Here is a 27892-nt window from a genome sequence, read left to right on the forward strand (position 1 = left end):
TGATCAAACTACTTTTATGTCATTTTAATCCATTGTAATCAACATATCAATTCTCTGGCCTAGCTGAGACAGAGATAATAATTGACTTGCTTAGGACTACATATCCAGTTAGCTTCAGATCTAAGTTCTGTCTTATTCAACACTCTTAACAAGAACTCTGTGGAGTTCCTATGCTTAAAGTTGTCCTATGCTTAAAAACAAGTTAACATTAATATATGAAAAAATAAATGAATCATAAAAAATTGTGGCAGTCATATCTTATTAAATATTTTCTAAGTACTTTGGATATGGAATCTCAATTAATCAATCATCATAATCCCCATGAAGACGGTACAACTAGCATTTCCATAATCATTCTTATAAATATGAGATGCATGAGGCTGTGACGGTTAGCTAACTGAACAAAGATGGCTCATCCAGTAAATTCTCTAGCTAAGTACTATTATTTACCTTCAAATGTTACAATATAATCACTACACCACACTATCCATCAACCACTCAGGCTGAAGGAGCTAAGTTTGAACATCTGACACTTCTTTGCTGATAAATTTTATATTCATATCTCTGATTTACTAGTAAAACATCTTACATCATAAAATATGCAAAATGAAATTAAATAGATACATGTACTAGAAATGGTGGGTGTTTTCAAGCAAAAACAAATTAACCTAGGGTCTCCCACACTGTCTTCATAGCCCAAACAGGCCACATCCAATAAAACATTTATATTTTGTCAAGGAAGAGAATCTTCCTCTCTTGGGTTCTATTGTGGACGTAGTAATTAGTCAGACTGGAATGTAGCATGGCCAAAGACAACTCATGGCTTATCAAACAGCTTTGCTTCAGGCTCTACCATTAACAAGCAATGAAAACATGAGCAGATAATTTTTCCTCAGTTTCTTAATCTATAAAATGGGAGCAATGAGTGATTGCTTTATGGGAATGACTTTAGAATCAAATAAATAAATATATGCAAATCATTTGAAACATGGCATTTTGTGATAAGCATCTTATAGCTGAAACATGTCATTTTCTCTTTGGAGCAGTCTTTACAAAGTAAAGAGACTCTCAGTAACTGCCAAATAATGTGTCATTCAGTATTGCAACCTAAATTCTTCAACTTAGCTTCATGAATTTTATTGTTTAATGATAGCCAGTTGAAGCATCGCAATCAAAATATTTTAAATATAAAATATCTGAAGATATGTGCTTAAATATTATGTCAATACACAGAACTATTTATAGAAAAGGGGAGGAGACAATATATCATAATGTTTGTGACAAATGTACCAAATATTTGCTTCTGTTTCTATAAAAGATCTCTAGTAATTATTAACTTAATGTGTTTGAAACAATGGTTTCTTTGTGGAGACCAAAAACAGTAGATTTGAGACACAGGAAGGAAAATGGCTTTCCTTTTGTTTTGTTTCTTAAATCTTAAGTTCAAGTCTTTTCTTTGTTAACCAATTTTGTTTATATTCATCATCATCATTATTAGATCTTTCTAATTTGCATTTTATTAGTTCTAGAAGGACTCATTAAAAATATCATGAGAAACCTAAAAAAATCAGAAAATATTAAAAGGCAACTGTCAAAATCATACTTCATATTGTTTAAAAAGTTAGCAAGCTCACTTAAATTGCAGATAGTGATCTGTCCTTATATGGCCAACTTCTCTGGGGTTGAACTAAGACCCTAAATATTTCTGTAGCCTGAAAGATTCCTCTTTTCTCAACTGGAAATTTTGTAGTTTATTGTATGAGTGATAGAGACATTTATCTACTATACTGTGGCCTTCCAAATCTTCTGGGAAGATCATCTATAAGAAGAAATGTGCAAACCCTCTGCAGTGGCTGGACTTACTGTGCTAGCTGCTCACCAAATTTAAGTGTAAAGACTGAATGAAATCTCCAAAGAGTAACATTGCCAAGAAAAACACACTGTGTAATAACACTCAAAGCTTTATTGCTACTGGAAAAGGGAGAGAAAACAGTCATTTTTTATATGCAATTGCTTCATTTTATCTGAAAATATTTTCAGAAGACTAGACATTATTTAAAGAATGAGTTCTTTCCAAGCATGGTACAGTACTAAATTTGTATTAATTATAAATATCTCTCTTCACAAGTCTATAGTCTTGATTCACATGTGCTACATTCTCCAAAGGCATAATAATAATATAACTCTGCTGCACCTTAAAGGAAAAAATCTAAAGCGATTAAGTTGCATAGCTATTCAAATTATTGCTCTTTTTTTTAATAAAAGCATCACAAGCAATCAAGAATTGATTTTCTCCTTTTCTCTCATTCCCAAATTATAAGCTACTTTCCCAGTGAAGCTTTAAGGCTATATCTATGGGACTCAAATTTTTACTTAAAAAGAAGGAAAATAGATTAAATAAATAGTATCTAATAAATAATACAGATAGCAATTATCTATAAACATAAATTCTAGGTAAGTAACAGCAAATTCTCAAAAAAATTACATAGGATGACTCTATAAATAATTATGCTTTCTTATTCCCACTAGGGTAATTCATGGTTGCCGGGAGCAGGGGGAGGGGAATTACTGCCATGAGTTGTTTAAGACTCCTTTACAGACTTTTAAACATATTTATAAGCCAAAGGTGCAAAGTGAGCAGAGTAAGTGCTGCAATAAGATGGACACAAAATAACTCACAGTGTGAAGAAATAAGTAAGAGCAATAAAGAAAAAAGATACATGTATAGTTTGGTAGATAAAATGGCATATTCATCTGTCATTAATATTGTCAAAATTTATTCCTAGAGATGTATCCTCATCTACTATAAATAAGCTATTTATACTCTTGGGTTGAACCTAAATAATTGTTGTGGAAGATGGATCATGATAGTAAAATTTCTCAGAACTAATTTCTCCGGAAAAGAGAAACTTGGTAGAGCCAGTGTGGATACAAAGAAAAGAGATGCCACATAAAGAAAAATAAACTTTCTTAAAACTGATCAAAACCTGTGCTGAAGATACAGACAGATAAAAGCATTCATTGACTCTAAATTTTGATTCTAATCAAAACTTTGCTATATAATAGTATAATATCTTGGAAATGAAGACAAGTAACAATCAGTGGAGGGTGGGAAGTAAGGAGTTACATTTATGTTGTGAGAATTCAAGATTGATTAGTGCCTGCAATCCTGGAATATGTGATACTGGAGTGGACAAAACTCTATGGCTTTAATCACACTGCTTTAAACAGTGAAATTCGTCTTACTAGAGAATATCCACATTTTTTTCAGAGGCTATGTGCGAGGCAGAATCCTTCAATTGTATTAGTGGGATGGCAGCCAACCACCATTTTATTGCTCTACAATATGAATTTGACTGAGTTCTGATTCTAACTGAAGCACCTAAACACTTGTAAAATTTCCCACAGCCCTTTAGTTATGGAAGCTAAGAAATGAGCTAGGTAATATTTCTGTGTCCCAGAACAGAAATCTCAATGTCTTTCTTGCTTGACTCCCCTAAAACAGTTGTTTTTTAAGTAGTATCAAGAATAAAGTTTGTGTGAGGCTTCTATCATGATTCTGCAATCACTAAAAATAATTTGTATAACTTTCAGCACAGTGATAAGTAGAGTTGATCTCTTAAAGAACATGTTTGGCTATTTATGGTAATATCCAAGTCATTATTTTAGGCTCTGGAAGTTATATTTAAATAGACACAAAATGATTTGTCAATTTCACACAAATTTTGTGTTCTATAAGCCAACAGACATGTACCTGATGCCCCTTCCAGTTCTATATAATCATTCCATTTATGCTATTTTCTTTTATTGCTTTTAATTTTTAAAATGTATGAAAGATGAAAGATATATGTTGACTTAGAACAGTTGCTTCATATTTATCAAAAAGCAACAAACACTGGAAATGGAAAGTTAACTGGCAGAGCATTTAATTAGTCTTTGGCACCACTGGAGCAGGGCCTAGGCTTTCTGTTCTATTACCACGTGGCCTCAAACCATCAAATATGTTCACTTGAGGATCCCAAATATAGGATTGGTTCAAGGTGAGAAGTTAGTGGGAAGAAAGATAGCAGGTACAAGAAGTTCTGAACAAACTAGGACTATTGTGTTTGATGTATATCCAAAGGTTCTTTTAAATTTTCTGAGAGTTTAGCTCAGCCACTAGAAACATGGAAAACATCTCCATGTCATTCTCTGAAATGCTGGTGCTTAACTTATTGCTCTAATCAGAGAAGATCGTATTGAGCTGAGTTCCAATACCATGGTGGGGGTAGGAATCATAGGTCAGGTCTACAGGAGCATCATAGCGGGGTGTGCCAGTCTGAAAGGGAGTTGACTGCACATGCCCTGAACTTAGACTTGCAGAGGTATAATGTGGCATGAAGTTGTAGGATTTTTCCAAGTCGGGGGAGCCATCTTGCTTCAAGGAGAAGTTGCCACTAATGCTCAAGGGTGGTGTGAGTGGACCCTCATAAGGGGGGGTACTGCAGTCGGGTGGATGGCTCCTGAATGAGTCTCCCAAACTCTTAAATGGTTGAGGCTTGAGATGGAGAGGATGTGTTTCCATATGGCCATAAGGAGGGCTGGGGAGCCCTGGAGACTGATAATTGAAACTGTGTACAGAGACAGTAGAGTCACAAATTGGAGATTTTTCCTCATGCTTCTCCAGGAGGGCAGATTGAGGCCCCAGTTGGAGGCAACCAGCGACCAGGTTGCTTGTGGGCTGAGAGAGACCTTTACATAGCATTTCCACAAATCCCTTCCCTTCAAGTGTCTGACCAGTCTCCAGGACTTCAGACAAGGCCCAGATGTAGTTCCTTGCCAGTCGAAGAGTCTCTATCTTGGAAAGCTTTTGAGTTTTAGAGTAACATGGCATGACTCTCCTAAGATTATCCAAGGCATCATTCAGGCCGTGCATCCGGGTCCGTTCTCTCGCATTGGCCTTGACTCTTCGAGCCCTGAACCTTTCCAGTCGAGCTTTAGTCATCTTCTTTTTCTTGGGACCTCTTCTTTTAGGTTTATCTCCATCTTCTTCCTCTTCTTCCTCCTCTTCAATACTGCCATGTTCTTCAGTTAAGGTTCCAAGCATTCCATAAGAGCCTGGTCTTCTCTCTTGCTCCTTCATCTCATTTTGAGAGCTCAGACCTTTGTCCATCCAGGATTGTGTGTTGAGCAGCTCCATCATATCCTTGGATTTCATGTACATTTTTGCCATCTATAGATTCTGGAAAAATGAAAATATAAAAAGTTAAACCCCCAAATATCTGGTGTAAATCTAAACTGAGATAGACATGATGGCACATGCCTATGACCAGCCCTTAAGAGGTGGAGGCAATAAAATCAGGAGTTCATCTTTATCAGCATATAGGAGTTTATCTTTAGCAGCATAGAAAGTTTAATCCCAGTCTGAGCTACATATTGTCAAAAAACACATAAACTTTGTGTTTATTCTGTGGATATAGAGCAATTGTGTTTCGTACTTTCTTTGCCAAGCTGTCAATTTAAATTAAACCAAGGCTCAGAAATTGTTCTACACATACATCTATTTACGGCACATTGAAAAAAAAAAAAAAAACAAGCACAAAAGAAAAAAATTGAATCCTCATTGTGGTGTTACTGTCTGACTCTTTATTCTTAGATTATTTATATTATGAGCATTTTATGCAAAATAACTCAAGTAAAACTCCAAGAACACATTCTTTTCTTTAGCAAGTTTATAACATAAAGGAAATAGATGAACATATAAATAATTGCCACAATAGTAAAAACACGAAATAGCTAAAACAATCCTGTACAATAAAAAAACTTCTGGAGTCATCACCACCCCTGTTTTCAAACTGTATTACAGAAGTATAATAATAAAAGCCACATGCTATTGGCATGAAAACAGACAGGTTGATCAGCGAAATCAACTAGAAGACCCAGACATAAATTCACAAATCTATGACTGCCTGATTTTTTATTTAAAAGTGTGGGGGGGGGACGGGGAGAGAGAGAGAGAGAGAGAGAGAGAGAGAGAGAGAGAGAGAGAGAGAGAGAGAGAGGGAGAGGGAGAGGGAGAGAGAGAGAGAGAGAGAGAGGCACAACAAAAAAAAATCTTCAACTAATGGCACTGGTGTAACCAGATGTCTGCATGTAAAAGAAAGCAAATATATCTGTATCTATCACCCTTCACAGAACTCAAGTCAAAGTGGATCACAGACCTCAGTGTGAAACCTGATACACTAAACCTGACAGAAGAGAAAGTGGAGAATAGCCTTGAATGCTTTTGGCATAAGAGACAACTTCCTGAACAGAACACTGATAACACAGGCTCTAAGATCAACAATTAATAAATGGGGCCTGATGAAACTGAAAATCTTCTATAAGGTAAAGGATACCATCAATCAATATGACAAAACAGCAGCCTACAGAATGAGGAAAAAATTTCACTGCCTCCACATCTGACAGAAGGCTAACATCCAAAATATATAAAGAACTCAAACCAAATAACCCCATTAAAAGTGGAGTACAGATCTCAACAGAATTCTTAAAAGAGAAATCTCAAGTAGCCAAGAAACACTTAAAAATTCAACATCCTTAGCCATAAGAGAAATGAAAATCAAAATTACTTTGAGATTCCATCTTACACCTGTCAGAATTGCTAATATCAATAACAATTGACAAATAACAAGTGACAACTCATTCTGGCTAGAATGTAGAGCAAAAGGAACATTCCTTCATTGGTGGTGGGAGTGCAAACTTGTACAGCCACAGAAAACCAATATGGTGATTCCTCAAAAAGTTGGAAATGGATCTACCTCAAGACCCACCTGTACTACTCTTGGACATATACCAGAAGAATCCTCCAATCTTTCACAAGAACACTTGCTTAACTGTGTTCATGGCAGCTTATTCATAATAGCTAGAAACTGGGAACAATACAGATGTCCCCTGACTGAAGAATAGATAAAGAAAATGTAGTACATTTATACAATGGAGTATTATTCAGATGTTATAAAAAATAACATCATGAAATTTACAGGCAAATGGATGAAACTAGAAAAAATTATCCCGAGTGAGGTAACCTAGACCCAGAAAGACAAGCATGATATGTGCTCAGATATTAACTATTGAGGATAATCATTCTACAAAGGTTAAATCAAGAAGGGCTCAAAGGGGGATGTATGGGTCTTCCTGAAAAAGAGAAATAGAATAGATTTTGCAGGTGGACTGTGGGTGAGTATGGATGGGAACAGGAGGAATCAGGAGAGAGTGGGGGTTATGAATGAAAGTAGAGAGTACTGGGAAAGAAAACTGGAAAAGGGGGGACTAGGAGGGAGGCACTGTGGAAACCTAGTGTAGTGGAAACTCCCTGGATTTTATGAGAGTGACCCTAGCCAAGACTTCTAGTAATGGGGGCTACAGAGCCTGGACTGGCCATCTTTTGTAATCAGGTAAGGTTTTCAGTGGTGGGACTGGGACATCAACCCAGCCACAAAATCTTCAACCTACAATTTATCCTGCCTGCAAAATAGGCTGAAGTAACAATGGAACAGAACTTGTGGGAATGGTTAACCAATGACTAGTCCAACTTGAGGCCAACACCATAAGAGAGAGCCCACATCTGACACTGCCTGGATAGCCAGGAACTAGAGGCTGGATAACCAGGCACCTAGGATAGAACCAAACACAACTGGCCAAAAAAATCAATTAAATGATTCCTAATGATATTCTACTATATTCATAGATTGGTGTCTAGCCCAATCATCATCAGAGGCTTCATCCAGCAACTGATGGGAGCAGATGCACAGAAACACACCAAATATTAGGCAGAGCTCAGGGAACCCAACAGAAGAGGAGGAAGGACTATAGGAGTCAGAGCTGTTAAGGTAACCAGAACATGGCCCATAGAATCACCTAATTAGGAACCATAGAGACTCATAGAGACTCAAACAGCAATCACAAAGCCTGTATGGGTCTGCTAGCCCAGGTCCTCTGCATGTATGTTATGGTTGTGCAGCATGTTCTTCTTTGGAATTCCTAATAGTGGGGATGGGAAGTATCGCTGACTCTTTGGCCTAGTCTTGAGATCCTTTTCCTCATACTGGGTTGCCTCATCCAGCCTTGATATGAGAGTTTATGCCTAGTCTTAGTAACTTATTATGCCACTTTTGGTTGATATCCCTGTGAGGTTGTCTCTTTTCTGAAGGGAAATGGATGAGTGGATTGGGAAAGAAGGGAGGTGGGTGGGGTGGTGGAAGGAATGAAGGAAGAGGAAACTTTGGTCAGAATTGTAATGAAATGTACAACATAATAAACAAAGAAAAAGAAAATTTGCTGAAAGTGAAAATGATTTTTAAATAATAGATATACAGTATGAAAATAAACATATTATCAAATAAAATATATATTGAGTAGCTAAGCAAGTAAACTGTTCTGGGTTGCTAGCATAAAATGAAAAGCTATTAGCAAGATCATCATGACTACCTTCTTGTGTTCTACAGAGGCCTATCTAGCCTCTATTTGGAGATTTTCACAAGCATCTAACTTGTACAGTACCATGTTCCCCACAAGCTCTGCCAACAGGTGACTTCAAGAACTTCATATTAAATAGTTCCACTGTGGCTGGACTGATCCATGTCCAAACGAGTGTTGTAATTCTTCATAAGCACTCTGTGTTCTCTCACAGGGTTTACGAGTGTCAGACTTGTGTCACAGTTTCATGAAAGAACCATGAAATAAAATTGCCACTGGCCATTAATAAATTTACCCATGTATTGACAACTCTTTCCTTTGCACATGAATCTCACATCATTAGAAAAGACTATGACAATAGTTAGAAGCAAAAGTCAGTGATCCACTAAACCTATTCAAGATTATTTCAATGAAACAGTCAGAAAATACTTTATTACACATAAAAAATATGAAACAAATGTAAAACAAAAAGAATATAGTGACTGTGAACATAACATGAACTGTTTTAGATAAACACAGAAAAAGCCTAACTACTTCAATTCACTTGCCTAACAGATACTGTTTGATATGCTTAGTATGCAAATTTTACCATATGAAAAATAAAGATGTGATTTAGTAAACATCTTGCATTCATATTACAAGAGTCTGAGCAGTTTTCAGATTTTTTGAGTCATTTGTAGATATATAGTTTAGCAGATAAAAGAATCAGATAAACCCTGCTGGGTCATCCCAGCTTACTAGTTAGTCCTTGAAACATTAAGTCCTCCATCACCTTTGATTATGAAAAAGGGAAGAACATGATAAAATGTCTTTTGATCCTTAAAGCTGGAGTCTCCAATCAATTAATTCAGGGATTAGTACATGATATTTACAAAAATATAAAAATATTATTTGAATTGTTTCTGGTAATTGGAACTTGTTTTCATTGTAACCTCATTTACCTTCTATAAATAATTAATGTTATTGCATTGCAAAAACAGCCCAGGTTACATATTAATCAGCAAGGAAATCATGTCAGCTTGACTTACTCACTTAATAAGGCTTCCTGGTAAGCAGCTTTATTGAAAACACACATTGGAACCTACTGGTCAACTGGCTGCCCAGGCCAAGTCAGAAAATCCCACTTTTAATATGGATGATGAAGCTTGTGTGCTGAGCTGCACTTCTAAGTCGGGCAAATATCCAGAGGGATGGGTAAGGACCTAATTAACTTTCTGTTAAAATAACACAGATCTTCCAGAGGCAGGTGCAGGCTGAGGCCAAAAAGGGGTGGGGTGGGCTTGGCTTGGGAAACCTAATGCTCTCTGTGTAATTACAATAGCTTTTGTGTAGCATTCTAATTTTGCAGCACTTTTGCACTCATTAATCTATATATCCAATAGAGCATACTGTTGAGGGTGATGAGTATAGTCAGCAGCACCATGAGGCCAGTATTTTAAATGATGGACATGTAAATACATAGTGTGACAGCACATAAAAACATTTCTGATCCCAAATCCTAGGCTTTACAGTTCTTTTCCTCTCTTTTCTCTTTCACCATAAGTAATGAAGAAAGCCATTTTGTCTTCAGCAATTGTAGATCAATAGAGCTAAGGCAAGAGGAGTAATCATTATCCAAGGAAGGCTTCCCTTGATGTTCTCTGAGGCAGCTTTTAACTCACATTCCAGGATTCATTCCTATCTCAAAGGCTTTTCTTTGTTGCTTTCAGCTACTTATTCGACTCCTCTTCTCTTCTGTGCTCTTTTCCTTTTCCTCCTCATCTTTCTCTCACCTTCATTATTATCACTGCACTGTGGCATACTGATGTGCACAGAGAGAAGGGAGAGATGAAAGAGAAGAGAATCACCTGACCCACCTGGATCTGAGTACCACTCTCACTTCTGTATTTGGCTTTCCTATCTTCTCTCTGTAGCTAGCAACTCTTGTTTGATCTTGCTATATATGTCAGTAGACATCCTACCAGGAATTGGGGTTGAGAAAATAAAATTGACTAATATTTGACTTTAACAAACTTGGTGATTTTTAAGAAGCTTCATAAAGGGCTGTAGAGATGGCTCAGCCATTAAAGGCTAGGCTCACAACCAAAAATATAAGAAGCTTCATAAAACGATACTGTTGGTGGGTATAAAGGAAAAAAATCTGTCGGACTTGGGCAAACAATGTGAAGCAAAACAAAGCAGTGAAATTTTACCTTTTTTTTAATCAACCATGAGAAGAACAGTGATAGCTCTGATTCAATTTTCTCTATTCCCATATGTATTGGTACAGTAGCTCTAAGAGGATTCTGTGGGTGTATAAATGTGGCTTCAAAAACATGAGGACTAGAAAAGTGCAGATGGAGCTCTAACTCAATATTTTCAATTTCTGATTCCTAATCCTAGTTTTATTTATTATATTATTTTATATAATAAAAAGATAAGATATAGTTTACATTATTCAACACAAAAGTATGGCAAAGGATAGTGTAAAACAGTATCTCTATATTTATTTTGAATTTATCTTTGGAATTTCAAAAGTCTAACCCATTCTTGCATGTGTTTTCTTCATTCAAAATTAAATTTTCCCCACAGATGAATAAATAAAATACACTGTATATGCTGTTGTTATCTGAATTCCACCTCACCTGTTTGGTACAGAAGCAAATATGATAACTGCCCAATAGTCTTCACTTCTCATCTAGACTAGACAGCACACACTCTGGAGTCAGGTCGACTGGATCCAAATTTCAATTTTACTACTTTATTTGTGACTTAAACTTTTATCTACCTTAATCTTCTCCTCCTAAAATGGAAATAATAATAATAGATCTAACTCACAGATTATTTTCAGCATTGAATGAATTGATGCATTAAACCCTTGGGATTAATGCCAAGTATCATGAATTCCACATAAGGGTAAGAAATGACTACTAAACATCATGAGTCATATTGACAATAATTACACATATAATTTTAAAATCTATGTTTAATGTTAATTTCAGGACAATGAAAATCAGTTATCTATTTCAGTTTTTGTTTAAAGGTATTTTTAAAAACTCCTACTTACCCATGTAATAATGAAGCTAAATATCAAAGATCCTGTAGGACTAAAAGGGATGAATGAGGATTCTAAGCTCTGTCAGATGCCTCTACAGTCAGACGTAAAATTAGCTTCCAAATTTTCATTCTGTTTATATTTGTGTAGATGAAAGGAGGGTGAAAGAGGGAAAATTCTCTCTCATGCAAAAGAAATTTGACTTGATATTCATTCTTAGTTACATGCTCATCAAATTTCTGGTGGAATGCAGAAATCCTGTTAGGACTGTTTTATTTTTGATTCACAACATGAGCTCCAGAGAAAAGGTGAAGTTATCTCACAAATAGAAGCAAAAGCCAGAACTTTCCAAAGATAAAATGGGCTTTCTCAATTTTTACATTTGATATTTTCAAGGTATCACATGATAGACAAGGAAAACAAAACTCAGATCTGTTGAAAATGTATGATGCACTTCTAATTTTTTATGAATAAAACTTAAGTGGATTCTCTTCAGAGCAAAAACCAAAGCCCAATTCATCCTTTAACCTGTTTATATGCCATCTCATAGGTATCTTGAAAGAAACACAAAAGTAAGATACTTTCTTGTCATTAAAGTGTGAGATGAACATAGCAAAATTATTTTAATGTTTTGTGGATATTGTATGGATATTAAAGGTTATGTTTCTGCCTCATAGAACATAGAGATAAAATCATGTCAGGATTTTCTTAATTTCTTGAAGAAAAATTAGTTTCCAAAATTATAGGACATATGCCAGTGTGGCTAAAATGAATTAATGAATACTAGCTTTTGAGTACAGAATTCTACTACACCCAACATATGTAAACTCATTCTGATCTTATAAAGTCGATTCTAGTCTTCAATGTTGGTATTTGGATTTCCACATACACATGCATTACAGGATTTACCTCTTTATTTCCTTCAATAAAATCTCAGTTTTGAGTTATTTTCTTTATTTAAAATATTAATCTCATTTTTTCACTTTAAAACCTGTTTTGAAAAGGTATTTGCCATAGACAATTCTGACTGTATAGTATCTTGGCTAATGAAGTCATGGTCGTATGTTTCTACTATGTGGAGAATTACTGCATGGAATTCTTCCTATACCTTTACTTTAACTCTTTCTGGAAAAGCTTCAATTGAAAAGTGGGTGAAAACATTTACACATGTATTTGTGATAGGTTGGCCAGTGTTTTTTTTTTTCTCTTATAAGCTGATGGTATTGATTACCTCTTGCTGCTATGGCTCTAAATACAACAGAAAGGGATTATACAGGCTAATGTCTAGAGAATTTAAGGACCATATAAACTAAATGCTTTGCTCGGAAATGCAGAGCCTACAACAAAACAGAAAACAAAAAACACAAACCAAAAGTTCACAAGTGGCACTGTATGGGAACAGTGAGTAGAATAGTAAGTCTTTCATAGCCAAGCTTCTATATCTACAACTACTATTTCCCACTGATTATTAAGTATGTGAATGACACACACACACACACACACACACAGAGAGAGAGAGAGAGAGAGAGAGAGAGAGAGAGAGAGAGAGAGAATACAAGGCCATACTATACTTCATTCAGTTTCACAGCCTCAGAACATAATAGTGAACTTCATTAGCAAAAGTTAAATAAGTGTCCAATTGTCTCTCCATATTCTTTACTGTGTTAAAAACTAAGGTGAGGTCATTTGCATTTGTTAGTATTTCTTGAATATATTTTTGGTGGAAAAGTGATGAGTATATGGCAGAAGAGGAAAGATACACTTAGACAATCATTTTCGTCTAATTTGCAATCTCAAACAGCTGGAGGAAAATACATTTCTATCCCATTCAAACCACTGAAGAACTTTTGGCAAAGCAAATGGGGACAGTAAAGAGAATCTTCACCTGTGACCTCCCAAGGTCTCCCTCTCCTTATTTAATTTTCAGTTCTCTTCTCTCCCTGCACTATTTGCCAAGACCTTGGGCTTTGTGAACAAAGCACTCAAATGAGCCAGTTCTCCCAACTTGCTTGATAAGCCACTTTGGGAAAAAAACTAAACTTTTGCAGCTTTTTAGCATTAGCAAGATGGAAGGTTGAGCTTCACAGTGACAGAGGAGTCACCAGCAACCTCTTCTCTTCTGCATCTGTGGGAACTTCACACAGAAACTTTAGTAATCACACCCCATCCACAGGCTCACCTCCGGCAGTCCAGTTCCAAGATTAAACTCTAATCTGAGTCCTGAAGGACTATCAGAGCAGTCAGATCAGATCGTGCGTGGGAAACAGAAGACACTTTCAGTCGTCCATGTTAAGCTGATAGCTACCTTCTAGTGACTGTTCCTGGTCTGGGTACCCTGGCTGTTACTTATTCTACTTTTTCCTGGAGTTCTAATACACCACCAAGACGCCTTCAGGTCAGTGCCTCCACCACAGCTGGTTTCCTAGGTCTTTTCAGTACCTCTTTCCCGGGGTCAGCTCCCGCGAGTAGCTCTTTCAGTACCACAGTCTCTGGGCAGCTCCTGAGATCTGACTGGAGCTTCTGACTTGCCGCAGTTTTGCTGGTTTTGCCTGCTGACCAGGGCGGGAGATATTGCCCACAGGCTAGCCCCTCCCCTTCCTAGCCTAAAGACACACCTCCTTTACAAGGCTTCTCTGACCAGGTCCAGCTTTGCCACTGCGTGTTTGTTTTTTTTTTAAACCAGGAAGGGGCTGGAGGGGGAGGGCTGCTGAAGTTGAGGGGTGAAAACTAAGAGAACTAAAAAGACTTGTGGTTAAAAAGGTACAAGGCAGAGCAGAGCAGGCAGAACAACAGAGGGTCAGAAAACTGGAGACACACTTGGAAAGAAAGTTAAAAACGTAGATGAGGCTGGTGGCCCATGCTTACAAAGAATCAAAACCTGAGAAAACTACACAGCAAGGACATAGTGCTAGTGACTCTACTACCTTGCATGGGGAGATTATTGGTTTGATTGGTTGGTTGTTTTCTCAGAGGATTTTGGTTTTGTTTCTTGGACAGATTATTTTTGCTGCGTGTGTGTGTGTGTGTGTGTGTGTGTGTGTGTGTGTGTATTACTAACATTTGAACCTAGGGCCTTGCATATGCAAAGCAAGCACTTTACCACTAAGCTACATCCCCAAGTCTTTTTCTCAGAGTTTTAAGTGTAAAATGAGGAAGTCTCTGTCTCCCTTTTCAACATACAAACATATTCCTGTTATAACCATATTTGCTGTACAGGTCTGTCAAGTATTCTTCAACACATTTGTGAAAACAAAAGCAAATGTGTAAACCCTCAGAGCTCTGGCTCTAAAAAATAGTTTTATTATCACTGTAATTAAAGACTATCTTAGGGTTTAAATAGTTAATTTTTAGAACTCTAATGTAAGTATTTTGTGACTCTTGGTCTTCAGAGAAAACTAAATAAAAATTAACTTTTTTTGGTTTTTACAAGTAACTAATCATTTTTAGCAAATTTGAATGGGATAGTTTGCCTCTAGATAAAGCATCTCAATAGTTTCTAGATGTATGTTTATTAGATTAATTCTGTCTTCAAAGCCATACCCATGAATACTAAAAGTTGTTGTTGCTGTTGTTGTTGTTGTTGTTGTTGTTGTTGTTGTTGTAAGTGGCACCATGCCTGTGAGATTTACTGTGGAGGGGAGGAATGGAACATTAGTAGAAAAGTGAACATATTGAGACAAAGATTAGGGTAGAGATGGAACATTGTGCTCAGACACCTCTGACAGATAGAAGGAATTGAACATAAGAGGATTAACTCACGAAATACATTCAATTGTGTGTATGCACAGGTATAGTGTGTGTGTGTGTGTGTGTGTGTGTGTGTGTGTGTGTGTGTGTGTAATCATGTAGTGGCAGAGGGATTTTTTCTTTAAAAACTGGTTTTGGGTTTTTGAGTTGTTCATTTTTGTTTTGTTTTGTTTTGTTTTTCTTTTCAGGAAGGTAGGTGGAATGCATTTCATCAGGGTTACTGTCAAAACTCCTTGACAGTTGAGGGGTTGGCTGTTGAATTCTGAGAGGGCAGGAAGGGCATGAAGGCTATGCAATCAGCAAAGGGAGGGAGCGATGACTGCCTTAAGAAAAGAGAATTAAGGTCATTTGCACTCATTCTCCTCCCCCACATGGTTCCTGGGCCAGAGAGCCAGTCCACAGCCCTTCCCTCTTTCTCTATTGCTTTTATGTAAAGATCTGAGGTAACCTGTTAGAGCCATCTGCTGAGTGGGGAAAAGGAGACCAGACCAGCACTTAGTTGCTGGCCCACTGGCCTGACATTAGGAACCATTGAAGCAGAGAAAAGGAAGGCAACAGGCAGATTTATGAGCAGCAATCTGTTATACTCCACCCCACCCCACCCCCAGGCTCCTCTGCCAGGAGACAGCCTGATAATCCATCAACCCCACTAATGAATTAATTAGTATTCTCAGTAATCCTGACCCCCAAAGGAGACCTGCCCATAGTCCTGTAAGGAGAGTAGAAACTGCCTTCTGCAACCAGACACTGAAGAAGTGAGACCCCGTCTGACACTGGCCCTAGGGCACTGGGCTGAAAGCCACAGACACTGTTGGTAACTGTCCCCAGATGTCCCTCCTTCTCATCTTCCCTCGGGAGACCACTTGCTTTTGTTGAATTAAAACCACTACTTCCAAACAAATGGGGTCCAGAGGCATAAATCAAGAACTATAGAAAGTGAAAAACTGAGCTTCAGGAAAGAAATTACTGGGCTGCCCATAATCACAGTAAAAATTTAGCAGGCCCTAAGCCTGATCCACTTACTGTGACTCTGAGGCAGCAATAAGGTGGGGAACAGGTTGAGAAGAAGGCCAAGGACACAGTCTGTGATCTATGAAAGTTTAGGGCTCAAGTAGTAAAATGACCAAGAGTCAAAATTAATTAAGAAATGTTTTTAAACTAAGTGGTTTGTGACTTGAGATACTTCTGAATATGGACTGGAACAAAATATAAAGACACCAGCTAATTTTCCAAGTCTGTGGAGAATGACATCAGGGAGATTCATCATCCCTCTTTACAACCACAAAATCTTTTTTATTCTTCTCACAAATAGAATGCAATGGACCGTGAAAATAAATAAATAAATAAATAAATAAATAAATAAATAAATAAAAGATTAGAAGTAAGTATACTTGTGTTCTGAACCTTAATCTAGGACCAGACCCGATTTGTTTGGCAGTGTTAGTTTTAATTCAGTAAAAAGCAGATAGACTCCTCAGGATCTTGGTAAGATGTGGTCTAATGGCCCAAGCATAGTGTTCCCTATGATCAAACATCAGGGTAGATCAAAACTTCTGATCTCTGATCTCTCATGTTCTTTCTACCTCTAACATTCAGTAATGGCAACATTGTTAGATGTCACAATTATCTTTTGAGACTGAATAGTTCGAAGGCCAGGTTTGGTTAAGGCACCAACATTGGCCAGTGACCTGGTCATAAGTGTAAGTATATGTGTGTCTCCACCTATATAATTGGTAATTTGTTTCATTTTTCCTCTACTTCATTCATCTAAAATCTGTGCTTCTGGGTATTTATATTGTGAATTATTTCAGCTTCATATTACCCACATTTGTTTAAATCTGCTTAACAACTCTCTTTAAAAACCTCTGTACTGTTGCCCTAAGCCTTCTTGGCAATTGCTGTTCCCAAAAGTCCTCTTTTATTCATTGGCTCTTAGAGCTACTATTTACTAACGATGGGACATCAGACGGCTTATTTTCTTCTCTACTCTTAAGTTCCATCATATGTAATTGGGAGAAATAAGGCTCAGCTAATGAATTTTATCTGACAAGTATACACAATAACAGATGGTGAGTTTGCTAAGTTCTTAGTATAATGTCTGACACTTAGCAAGACACTAGTGAATTCTAGTTATTGGTATTTTACCTTAAACATTAGAATTTCCTACTGCCCAAAGAGCTAGTATCAGGATCTCTTTTTACAAGATTTGTTTCTGTATTTCTGTGTTACAATAATCATACTATATTAATTTATCTATTAAACATGTTTTATGCAGACTTGCCTATAGGCCAAGCTGAAAGAGGCATTTTCTCAGTTGAGCTTCTCTCTTCCCAGATGACCTTAGCTTGTGTTAAATTGAAAAAAGCTAACTAGACAGAACTCTTAATTTTTTAAATATACAAATAGACATTAGATGATATATATTTTTACATGTACATTCACTTCTTATCTAACATTTTTGTATGAGGATATTTGTTACAACATAGATCTAAATCAAAAAAAGAATGTTTTCTTCTCACATAAGTATAAAATAATAATTTGTAAGTTGTGAAACTACAATTGGTTTTAGAACATAACCAAAATGCCATTTCCACTGTTAGTTACTTTTCTCATTATTGTAAAATATCCCTGACAAAAGCAATTACAAGAAAGAAGGGTTTGTTTTGGCTTACAGTTTGAGGGTACAGTCCATCACTATGTGGAAAGGTGGTGGCAGGAGTCTGAGGTAGCTGTTCATATTGCATCCACAGTCAGGAAGCAGAGGGAAATGAATGCTTGTGTTCAACTCAAGTTCTTTTTTATTATTTCTCTGTTTTATGCACTTCAGGGCCTGTCCTATAAAATAGAGCTACCCACATCCAATGTGGACCTTCCCTGTTCTGTTAAACTGTTTGAATAACATACTCATTCACATACCTAGAAGCTTGTTTCTATGGTGATTTTAAATTATATTAAATTGACAATCAAAGTGAACAATTGAATCAACTCATTAGTTCCCACCAACTCCACCCTACTATTCTTAGTCCCAGAAATCTTAAGTCTTAAGAACAATTTAAACTCGAGAAACTCCAATTTTAAGGCTCCTCCACCTAGAAAATATGTGTTATGGGTCAGTGGGGATTTCCTGAACAGATAAGTAACTAAAACACAACACAGTAAAGAGGTAAATAAAGCCAAGTACAACCTTCAAGTACTTTAAGTTGTACTTGAGGAACAGACAGAGCACAGGTTTGTGTACTTGCAGGTCAAAATCAAAACTTTTTCACCAAGTAGACTCTTAAAGGCTATAACTTGGCCCTTCTAGATATTCTCTGTTTTATGGTCTAACACTTTATGATTAGTCTCTGCCATGTGCTTCCACCAGAGCAAAATGAGTCACTCTGCAGTTCAAACCTTCTCCACTATAATGAAATAACACTCATAAAACTGTACACCGAATTAATCTTGGTTTCTGTCCGTTCTTTTGCTCACAATATACACAAAGTAACTAAAACCTACTTCTATGGTAAATGATTCTTCAACAACTTTCCAATTTTACTTTTCTATCTTTCTGCTCCCGTAGCTATGACTATTTTATTTAATATGAATATGAGTTAAGAAGGCAGAGAATCAGACAAAGCAAAAAAACACATTGCTGTGCTCTTCCTTTGTCAAACTAAATATTTCAATATATCAGAATTATGAAGAAGGGGTGATAAAAATAAATAAGAAAACTAAAGTTCTCTTAAACAGTCCTTACATCAGCACTCTGAATATTTGTCTCCTTTAGAAATACACAATTTTCAGATTTTTTTATGTCAGTAACTTTGCATACCATAGCTCCTTTTCATAGATGTAATTATTATTACTTTTTAACTTTTTTCTTTGCCTTTTTTCCTTGTTCATCAAACTCAAGGCCTTGAACATTCTAAACAGGTAAATATAGATGTGTCATTTAGATGATAGAGAACAAATTTAATTAATCAATTTATCCAATAAAGAGTTGTGTGTTTCTCATGCATGATGGGTACTAAGGATGCATCAGTGAGCAAAGCAGAAATGATGCTAGCTTGTTCAAGGTAACAAACCAAGGAAGGAATGTACTTCTTGGAATGACTGCTTACTTCCATGCCTCTCTATTGGTTTGATCTCTCTCTCTCTCTCTCTCTCTCTCTCTCTCTCTCTCTCTCTCTCTCTCTCTGTGTGTGTGTGTGTGTGTGTGTGTGTGTGTGTGTGTATCCATGTACATCTATGTACCATGTGTGTGCCTGGTGCCCAAGGAGTCCAGAAGAAGATGTCAGAGTCCTCTGGAACTGAAGTTATAGATAGTTGTGAGCCACCATGTGGGTGCTGGGAATGAGTCCTCTGTAAGAGCAACCAATACACCTAAAGACTGAGCAATCTCTCCCTCCTCTTAATATTTATTTTTTTTTAATATCTGAGCTCTAAGAGAATATATTTAAGTGAAAATTTTGTGAGTTAGCACTCCACTTCAGAAACTTACCTATTCCCAGGAGTAATATTAGTTATATAAAGGTAGGTAATGGTCCTATGGTGTCACTATAAACAGGAATAGCCTGTGAAAATTTGAGTAAATTAGATGCCATATGCCCTTTTTCTTTCTACTCCAAGCATGGCCCCATCCATTCAGTATATATCCATATTTAGTAGTATCTATGATGACCATAAATTCTGATTTACTTAATACATTCATAGCTTAAAATTATACATAAACCAATGATTCCTTATTAACAACTTTAATTTTTATTTTATTAGTGTGTGGACAGTTTTCAGAATTTCACTCTCACCTTTCACTTTGGTTTTTCTTTTTTTAAGGGAGGTCTCTTATTTTTGCTGCTACATTGTGACTAGGCTATCAGGCTTGTGATTTTTTTTGGCCAAATCTTCTATCTCTGTCTCTGATTCCACTATAGGAATGCTAGGAATACAGATGGACTGCACTATATTTGGTTTTTATATGGGTTCTAGAAATTGAACTCAGGATATCATGCTTGTGAAGAAAGAATTTTTAGCCACTAAACTTTGTAACTGGCCTCTTTTAATTATTTTAGAAGTTCTTTGACTTTCTAAAATATTCCAACTTGAAGCTCATTGCAGAGTCTCTTTATCTACACTCTCCACTGAGGTATAGAACTCACCTGTTCCTGAACTCTTTAGCTTCCCTTGATTCTTTCTACTTTACTTCACCATTAAAAAAAAAAAATCTTCCTTACCTAAGTTGTAAAAGATTGTGATGATGAGGTTCAGAGGGGCCTAGGTAAAGATGAGATGAGAACTGGGAAAAGTAAAGTGAGGGAACAAAAAAAAAAAAAAAATAGAAGAGGAAGAAAGAAAGAACAAAAGAAAGAAAGAAAGAAAGAAAGAAAGAAAGAAAGAAAGAAAGAAAGAGTCCTTTTTATCTCATTCCGTGACTCAGTAAAAAATAGCCCCAGGCTTGTCTTCTTAGTATTCAGCTGCCATCCCTTACCTTCACCCAGATGAATCAGTTAGAGCACAAATAAATCCTTAAAGGTAAGCACTATTTCCCCTTCAGGCTAGGATGGATTTAACCTCTTTAAGGGCTAAATTAAGACTGAATATTTTCTGTGGGTACCAGCTGAGGCCAGGCTGTATTCTCTAGAAACCTCCTACAATATCCTGGGGTAGATGTTGCCACCTGGCACTGAGGGCACTAGTGAGCTTGACCAAGTAACTCAGCCTTGTTAAACAGCTACAAGGCTGAGCCAGGAGCAATCAAGGCCAACTTCTGCTATCATGTGTGCAACACAGCTTTGTTACTTAGGAATACAGGATCTTTGTACAGGTTTTTTATTCTCTCAGATAGAATTATTTTAAACCTGACTGGGAAGAAAATTTGAAGATGATGATTTTATTAGAGTTTGAAAAACATTAAGGTAGGAATGTTTAAAATCTGCCAGAAAGAGGAAGATGGATAGAGGAAAAGAGAAAATCATGTTTCTGAGTTAAAGGAAGATGATAAGAGAGGGAAGAGTTAGGGGAAGAGAAGAGGAACTTGACAGGGTGATGGATAAGAAGGAGAGAGAAAGAGAGGGTGGGGAATGTACATATACAATTCACAGAAAGCAAACTTAGGATTTGGGCTGGTATCCATAAAAAAGGAAATGGTGTATGTGAGTACACTGTCACTGTCTTTGGACATACCAGAAGAGGACATCAAATCCCATTACAGATGGTTCTGAGGCAACACGTGTTGCTGGGAATTGAACTCAGAACCCCTGGAAGAACAGTCAGTGCTCTTAACCACTGAGCCATCTCTCCAGCCCCAGGAATTTTAATGTGCCCAACTGAATGTTGCTCTTGCATCTGGTCTTATCCTGTGCTATTTCAACAATCATTTGAAATCATTCCTCCCTCTTATGTGTGGTATCACAAATACTAAGGAGAGTAGTTGTGATGTTTGTTTATTGTTAAAATTAGTGTTACTGGGTAGAGAAAAGGTGGCATTCAACACTGTTCACAAAGAAAGGGCCTATATCCAATGGCCTGCAAGGATGATAATAATCCGACCAGCTCTAACATAAAAGTTTGGGGAACTTAGCAAAACTTTGTTTCAAAATAAAATAACTAGAGTGCAATGCTTCCAGTGCATGCTGTTATATATCTTCAGTATAAAAATTTTAGTTTTGCTTTGAGTTTTGAGAATAAATTAGATAGAAACTAAATTAATTCCCTGAGGCCTTGGGACACTGGACCTCAGTCCTTCCCTGTCCACTGACCTTTCACTTCTCAACTATTCCAGAATAACATCCTAAATACCACCCTCACCAACTACTTTCAGGCTTAAAGGGATTTCCATGTTTCTATTAGGCCTGTCACTACTATATATCCTCTTGTCCCTCCCTTCCTCCTCTTTCCTTTAGTGCACATGTTCCCCAATTTGATTTACTTCAGGACATTGTGTGGATTTGCAATGGCTAGTCCTCAGAGAGCCCTCAAAGGGAGCACTCCATCTGTCAACCTTTCATCATCTCCTCCCTGGCCTGCAGTCATTGCCCCCACCCTCCTCTTTGTATGCAGACTTTGTATGCAAGTTGTTGAAGGTTAGGTAAATTTTTCCTTCCCTACTTTGTCTCACCTTTGCTCTGATTTCTGCCACCCTTACTCTCTGATTCTGTTTGTCCCTTTAAGAAGCCTTTGAAATTTTAGAAGTCTGAGAATTTACAGCTCAGAGAAGCTACTTTGCCTGTTCTTCCCTACTGGGATGCCTTGTGCTCTGCAATTAAGATAAAACAGAGAACTGGGTTATCAGTAAACTCCGGATTAGGCACACTAACAGAAGGAAGCAATGGTGCAGAAAATCTCAATCAGTAGATAATCTAAAATTATATCCTACTTAACAACTATTATCTATTCAAATCTGTGAAGATACAAGCAAGAATGAAATAGTAAATGCCCCAGTTCCTGAATACTTCCATTGTCTCCTGGTGGCTATGCACACAAATGAACAACTTCATTTGAGAAGATGTACTAGAGATGAACACATAGTGACTCAAGAGCCAGGGAGTAGTTCCAGTGGGAAATGGAGTTTAGACTCTGCTTTGAGACATCATGCCTATGAACTTTTATCCTATGAACTCAGCACCAACTGTGAACTGGACATGTATATACATCTCTTATCTTTAAGCTACACAGTAACCTATTTTATATACCATGTATAATTAAGTTTGCAGGGAGATCTTTCTCTTTGTTCTATCATTTCCAACTGGTATCAAAATTCACTGACATTTTCTGAGGGAAGGTGTAGCATAGCAGTAGTAGCATTTAAGATTTCAAGTGTTTGGAACAGTTCTGGAACAGCAAAGCCTTTCACATATCGGACTCATGTATGTTTTTCTCTTTTGTTCAGAAAGGCTGAGTGATTTGAAGGGCAAAAAATAAAGGATAAAATACACAGTGCACTTGAATAAAATTACATATAAAGGTGACTTCGAGACAGGATAGAAAGGTGGGGAAAATTATGGGACACAGGACAGGAGAGATGCCCCTCATTCCATGGTCTGGTTGAAGCATCATCTCTTCAGCTTAGAGTTGACAATCCCCACAGAACTAACATTTGCTTTAGGTTTTTCTCCCCTCCCAGATGAAAACCTGGAATTTTCTAGACCAGAAATCTCATTTACAATAAAATATATGTCTTCATTCCCCTATATAATCCTAGTGGCTCCTAATTTTACTTTATCTGATAATAACCTCATCTAAGACATCTCCAGAGCCCTCTATAATCTTACTTAATAATCAAGATAGAAAAAAATAGGGGGAAAGTTTTCTTAGCAACCATTCAAAAGGTGTCTTTCGTGAACCACGAAAATGATATCGATGTTATTGCTTAGATATTTAATTATGACTCTCCCTTAAGAATATCAGCCCTCACTTGAGCATGTCTTATTCTTTTTCAGGGCATAACTCTCTCTCCTTTTTAACACATTTGTCTATCTTTTGATAAACAGTGACTGTCTTTTGAAAAGCTTACATTCATATTTGTATGCTGCATTTTCTCCTTGAGCTCCATGCTTTTGTGCTTTATTCTTTACCTGAGTGCCTGTTTACGAGAGAGAGAGAGAGAGAGAGAGAGAGAGAGAGAGAGAGAGAGAGCTCTTCTCCACCTTGACTCATCCTGAAATTCCTTTCTACATCAAAGCAAATTATCTGGTGTCACCTGCATTTAGGTCCCTACAAGACTAAGCAAGGTGTTCTTGCTGCTGTGGGTGTTCTCATGCAGCATGGGGCTGTTTCCATCCCTGCCTCCACTAATGTCAGTCAGGATCCATCATTGATTGTTTCTTGCTCTACTCTTGGCTTGCGTGTCACTCTGTATTGCTTCCTTTGCTCCCATTTTCTGTCAAATGACCTAAATAGTGTTTATTAAGTACCACCAAAGATAGAAACAGTTCAGAGTTTCCATACCATATTCCTGGGTCAAATAGTTCATAACTTACACAGAAGAGCAAAAACATGGAACCTTTAATGCCATAACCACTCTTTTGCACCTAAGATAGGCATCTTGAGACTATAGTGAGGTGAACCAGCTTTGATGTAACACTTAAGGGAGGTAACTTCATTCAGGAGCAGATTCTAGAATGAAAACACATTAGGGATGACCCCAAACTCCATAAAGGCATGATCTGTTCCTTTCTACCATCTCCCTAAATGCTTCCCTTCAGTAGTTCCTGTGTCTGTCTATAAGAATGACATTCATCTCTCCCTTTTGCTCAAAATTTTCTAATGACTTTCTATTTACTTGGAGTAACATAAGGCTTTTACAGTGACTAGTAAACTACACATCCTGTTCCCACTCTCTGTAAGTGTTCTGATGTGACCCTGCCTGACTTGTACACTCTGCTCCAGGGTTACTAGCTTCCTTACCAGTCTTCAAAAACCCTGGCTATGACTCAGAGCATTCAGTTGTTTCTTCTGGTAGCAATTCTCTTATACTATCTGTTTATACACACCATGTCTCATATCTTGCAATGATTATTTATAGCCAAATTATATTTAGATTAAATTATTATGTATCCTTGAATAAGTTTTACTACTTATTAAAACCCAATGTAAGTTTTAAAATTTATAACACTATTTCTCTGATTTTTTTCATTTGAAGTTAAATAAGTTTTACTTTGCAGAAAATGGAAGAATAGCTTATTGTGCCTGAGATAACCCTTGCCTCATCGTGTATTGTCATAGTTAATACCATTTGTTCATTTCTTCGGTATAGGGCTCACTGTTTTCATGTAATGATGTGTCTCTTTACAATGGATGCTCTGCAGTATAAAGCATAGCTTCTTATACGTGTTGAGTAGAACTATGGCTATCTCATCACACTGCCAATTCAGTATCATTGCTCAAACTTTTGCAATTTTCATGACAGCTAAGTACAACTACAATCACTGTGGACCTAGTAAAGAGCAGAGGTACTAAGTCATTTTGCAATTATATGGCATTATTTAGATAAAAATAGAAAATTAACTTTCACAACTATTCTATAAACATCAGATTAAAAACCATTAATCTGTGAAGCTAGAGTGCTATTTGCACTTTAGTCTGTCTTAGATGAGAGGCATGTGATTTTTCTTTAGATGAGAAGGCCTACTTGACAATTTGTCATTCCCTTACGACTTCAGATCTATTCATGTTTTTTCTTCTTTCCCATCATTACTTCCATAGAAATACTTTCCTCTGTTTTATCCTTTTAGCTATTCTTTTTTAATTTTCTGGAATTAACAATTATCCTCACCTCTAACAATTCCTGAACCACTTTAAGTTAGTTATCAGTTAATAATGGGCTAAACTGTAATCCCCTGGTGTGTGTGTGTGTGTGGTAGGGAGGCAGTGTAAGGCCCCCACGAAGGGAGGACTTCACCCAAGTCTTGAGAATTCGTGGCCACCCATTAACTCACAAGACACCGAACTTGATGTAATCAGCAAGAGGTATATTTCGATCAACATGTTGAGGTCAAGACCTGTAGCCCATGCAGGGGCAATGGGGGTCTGATCCCCGGGCTTTGGAGACAGAATTTAAAGCCAAAAACCACAACTCTGGGGGAAAACCACAACTCAGGGGGAGTGAAGGAGGGTTATTGGAAAGCACCTGTGGAAAGTTCCAGCCCATTATTCAGTTTATGACAGGGTACAAGGAACAGTCATGGGGAACATTTTGTATGGGCTATTCTCTGAGAGCCTATTCATAACCAACCATCTATCTTGTGGTCAGACAAGTTCCTGAAACACAGAGCTCACGATCAAGCTGACCTGCACTCTTGGTTCTGTTCAGTCTGCTAGTTTTGAAATTTTTATCCCTTTTAGCAGGGTACTTTTCATATTCTTGCACCTACCTTCCAAGTCTGGAATAAAAGATGTATACCATACACCTTATTTCTGCTGTGCTTGGGGTTGAATCCAGGTTTTGTGTGTGTTCAGCAAGCATTCTACCAGAACAGTTGTATCTTCAGCACCCTTCCTAGCCCTTAATATCTATTCATACTTGTAGTTTGTCATCTTTTTTTTTTAAAAAAGAAAAGTCTAGATATTTTGATTAAGAGTGCATTTAAGATAGTCTGTTGATATTAGAAATTAAGTAGTATTTTTATTTTTCTACTAAAACATAAATGGAAAATATTACCAGATGCCTTCTTATTAGAGCCCCATTTTCTTTTCTGATTATGAAATAAACTGTGATTATGACCACAAAATACATAGAATCCTGATTTTTCAGCAGTCCAGACTATTATTTCTGTTCCAGTGTCTAAAAATATTTGGTACATGGAAAGACATAATTTTGCTAGACATGAATTTAAGGCCCGGGAGATGGCTCAGCAGAAAAGGTTTCTTGCTGCCAATACTGACAACCCTACTTGATCCCTGGAACCCACATGGTGGAAGGAGAGAACCAACTCCCAAAAGCTGTCCTCTGTTCTCTAGACTTTGGTCTTGGCACATGTTATTATGTACATAAAATAAATAAATGTAGAAAACTAAATTTAAAATGATATGTATTGTTATCTGATTTCTACAATGTGACTTGCCATTTACTTTTTCAAACTAAAATCTAATTCAATACAAACTAATAGTCACAAAAAATTTTATGGGCTGGAGAGATGGCTCAGTGGTTAAGAGCAATGACTACTCTTCTAGAAGTCCTGAGTTCAATTCCCAGCAACCACATGGTGGCTCACAACCATCTGTAATGGGATCTGATGCCTTCTTCTGGTGTGTCTGAAGAGAGCAATGGTGTACTCATATACATAAAATAAATAAATCTTTTTTAAAAAAAAGAAAGAATTTGTAATAATTTATATATTAAAGATCAATTATTTCTAAAATTAGAACTAGCCATACCTCATAAGTTATAACTATGAAATGAAGCTGGCCAAAGGTAAACTGAAATTCAAAAACAAGTTATTTCAAATATTCCCAGCATCAAATAAAATACTTCATGAAGTATGAATAATTATATATCCTGGGGAAACATAGTTAATCTGTTTAAAGACAATGCATTTGGGTTGTTTGAAGTGTCTGTTTCCAGGGCCGAGGGCTGTGGCTCAGTGATAGAGCACTTGCCTCACATGTACTTATTCCCAGTGTTCCTCTACCCTTCAAAGAAAGCAATAAGCAAATGAAAAAATTTTCTTATCTGTAGCCTTTTTACTTCTTGAAACACACTGTGCCTTTGATTATTTAAATTTGGGGGCTAGTACAAATATATGCAATATGTAAATGTTATACCAGATATAAAGAGATAAATCAACTTTGGAGCATAATGGAACATGAACTTGATATGGTCCAAGTATTTATGTCTAAATGTTTTGAAAATTATTTCTCTCTCGATGTCTGCTTTCCTGCCTATTCAACCTCATCATTATCAGATGCTAAGAATGAGCCTTCCAAGTGCCCTGAGATATAAAATAGCATTTGATTTCCATGTGGATAAAATATGATGTTAGCCTACAGAAAGAACTATAAATTGAGGTTTCTATAAAAATAAGTCATACTTATGTGAAAATTTTTAATAGGTAAATTGATTGGCCAGAACTTTTGTGTTTGCAGGGAGCTGGAATGTTTTAGACCAGAGTCAAATTACCTTCAGCCGTCACTAATACCTTAAATAGCTATTTATTATCCACCTTTGTCACTATTGTGTTA

General features: G+C 36.9%; 2 protein-coding genes across 3 annotated transcripts in view; one reads left to right on the plus strand and one right to left on the minus strand.

Annotated features, from left to right (window-relative positions):
• Window positions 1-1945: 1945 nt before the first annotated feature.
• Window positions 1946-14054, minus strand: Neurod4 (neuronal differentiation 4). 2 transcript variants are annotated; one of them, XM_076920849.1, is made up of 2 exons: window positions 13928-14054; window positions 1946-5221 (listed from the first exon to the last, which is right to left on the minus strand). In XM_076920849.1, exon 2 carries the CDS (start codon window positions 5210-5212, stop codon window positions 4220-4222), a length of 993 nt encoding a protein of 330 aa, XP_076776964.1. In that variant the 5' UTR covers window positions 5213-5221; window positions 13928-14054; the 3' UTR covers window positions 1946-4219. The 2 variants fall into 2 exon arrangements, with proteins under 2 accessions (XP_076776964.1, XP_076776965.1); XM_076920850.1 differs by having other exon boundaries at window positions 13668-14046.
• The window catches only part of Tespa1 (thymocyte expressed, positive selection associated 1), a 69389-nt gene continuing 55272 nt past the window's right edge, over window positions 13776-27892 (plus strand). Inside the window, exon 1 of the mRNA XM_076920846.1 lies at window positions 13776-13883. The gene's annotated coding sequence lies outside the window, so the exon portion shown is untranslated. The remainder of the gene's footprint in view (window positions 13884-27892) is intronic.

This window comes from Arvicanthis niloticus, chromosome 22 (assembly GCF_011762505.2).
Source record: "Arvicanthis niloticus isolate mArvNil1 chromosome 22, mArvNil1.pat.X, whole genome shotgun sequence".
Lineage (NCBI taxonomy): Eukaryota > Metazoa > Chordata > Mammalia > Rodentia > Muridae > Arvicanthis > Arvicanthis niloticus.

What these genes read in the sequence shown, in the direction of transcription:
- Neurod4 (XM_076920849.1), bottom strand. Translation starts at nt 5,212, where the DNA reads ATGGCAAAAATGTACATGAAATCCAAGGATATGATGGAGCTGCTCAAC.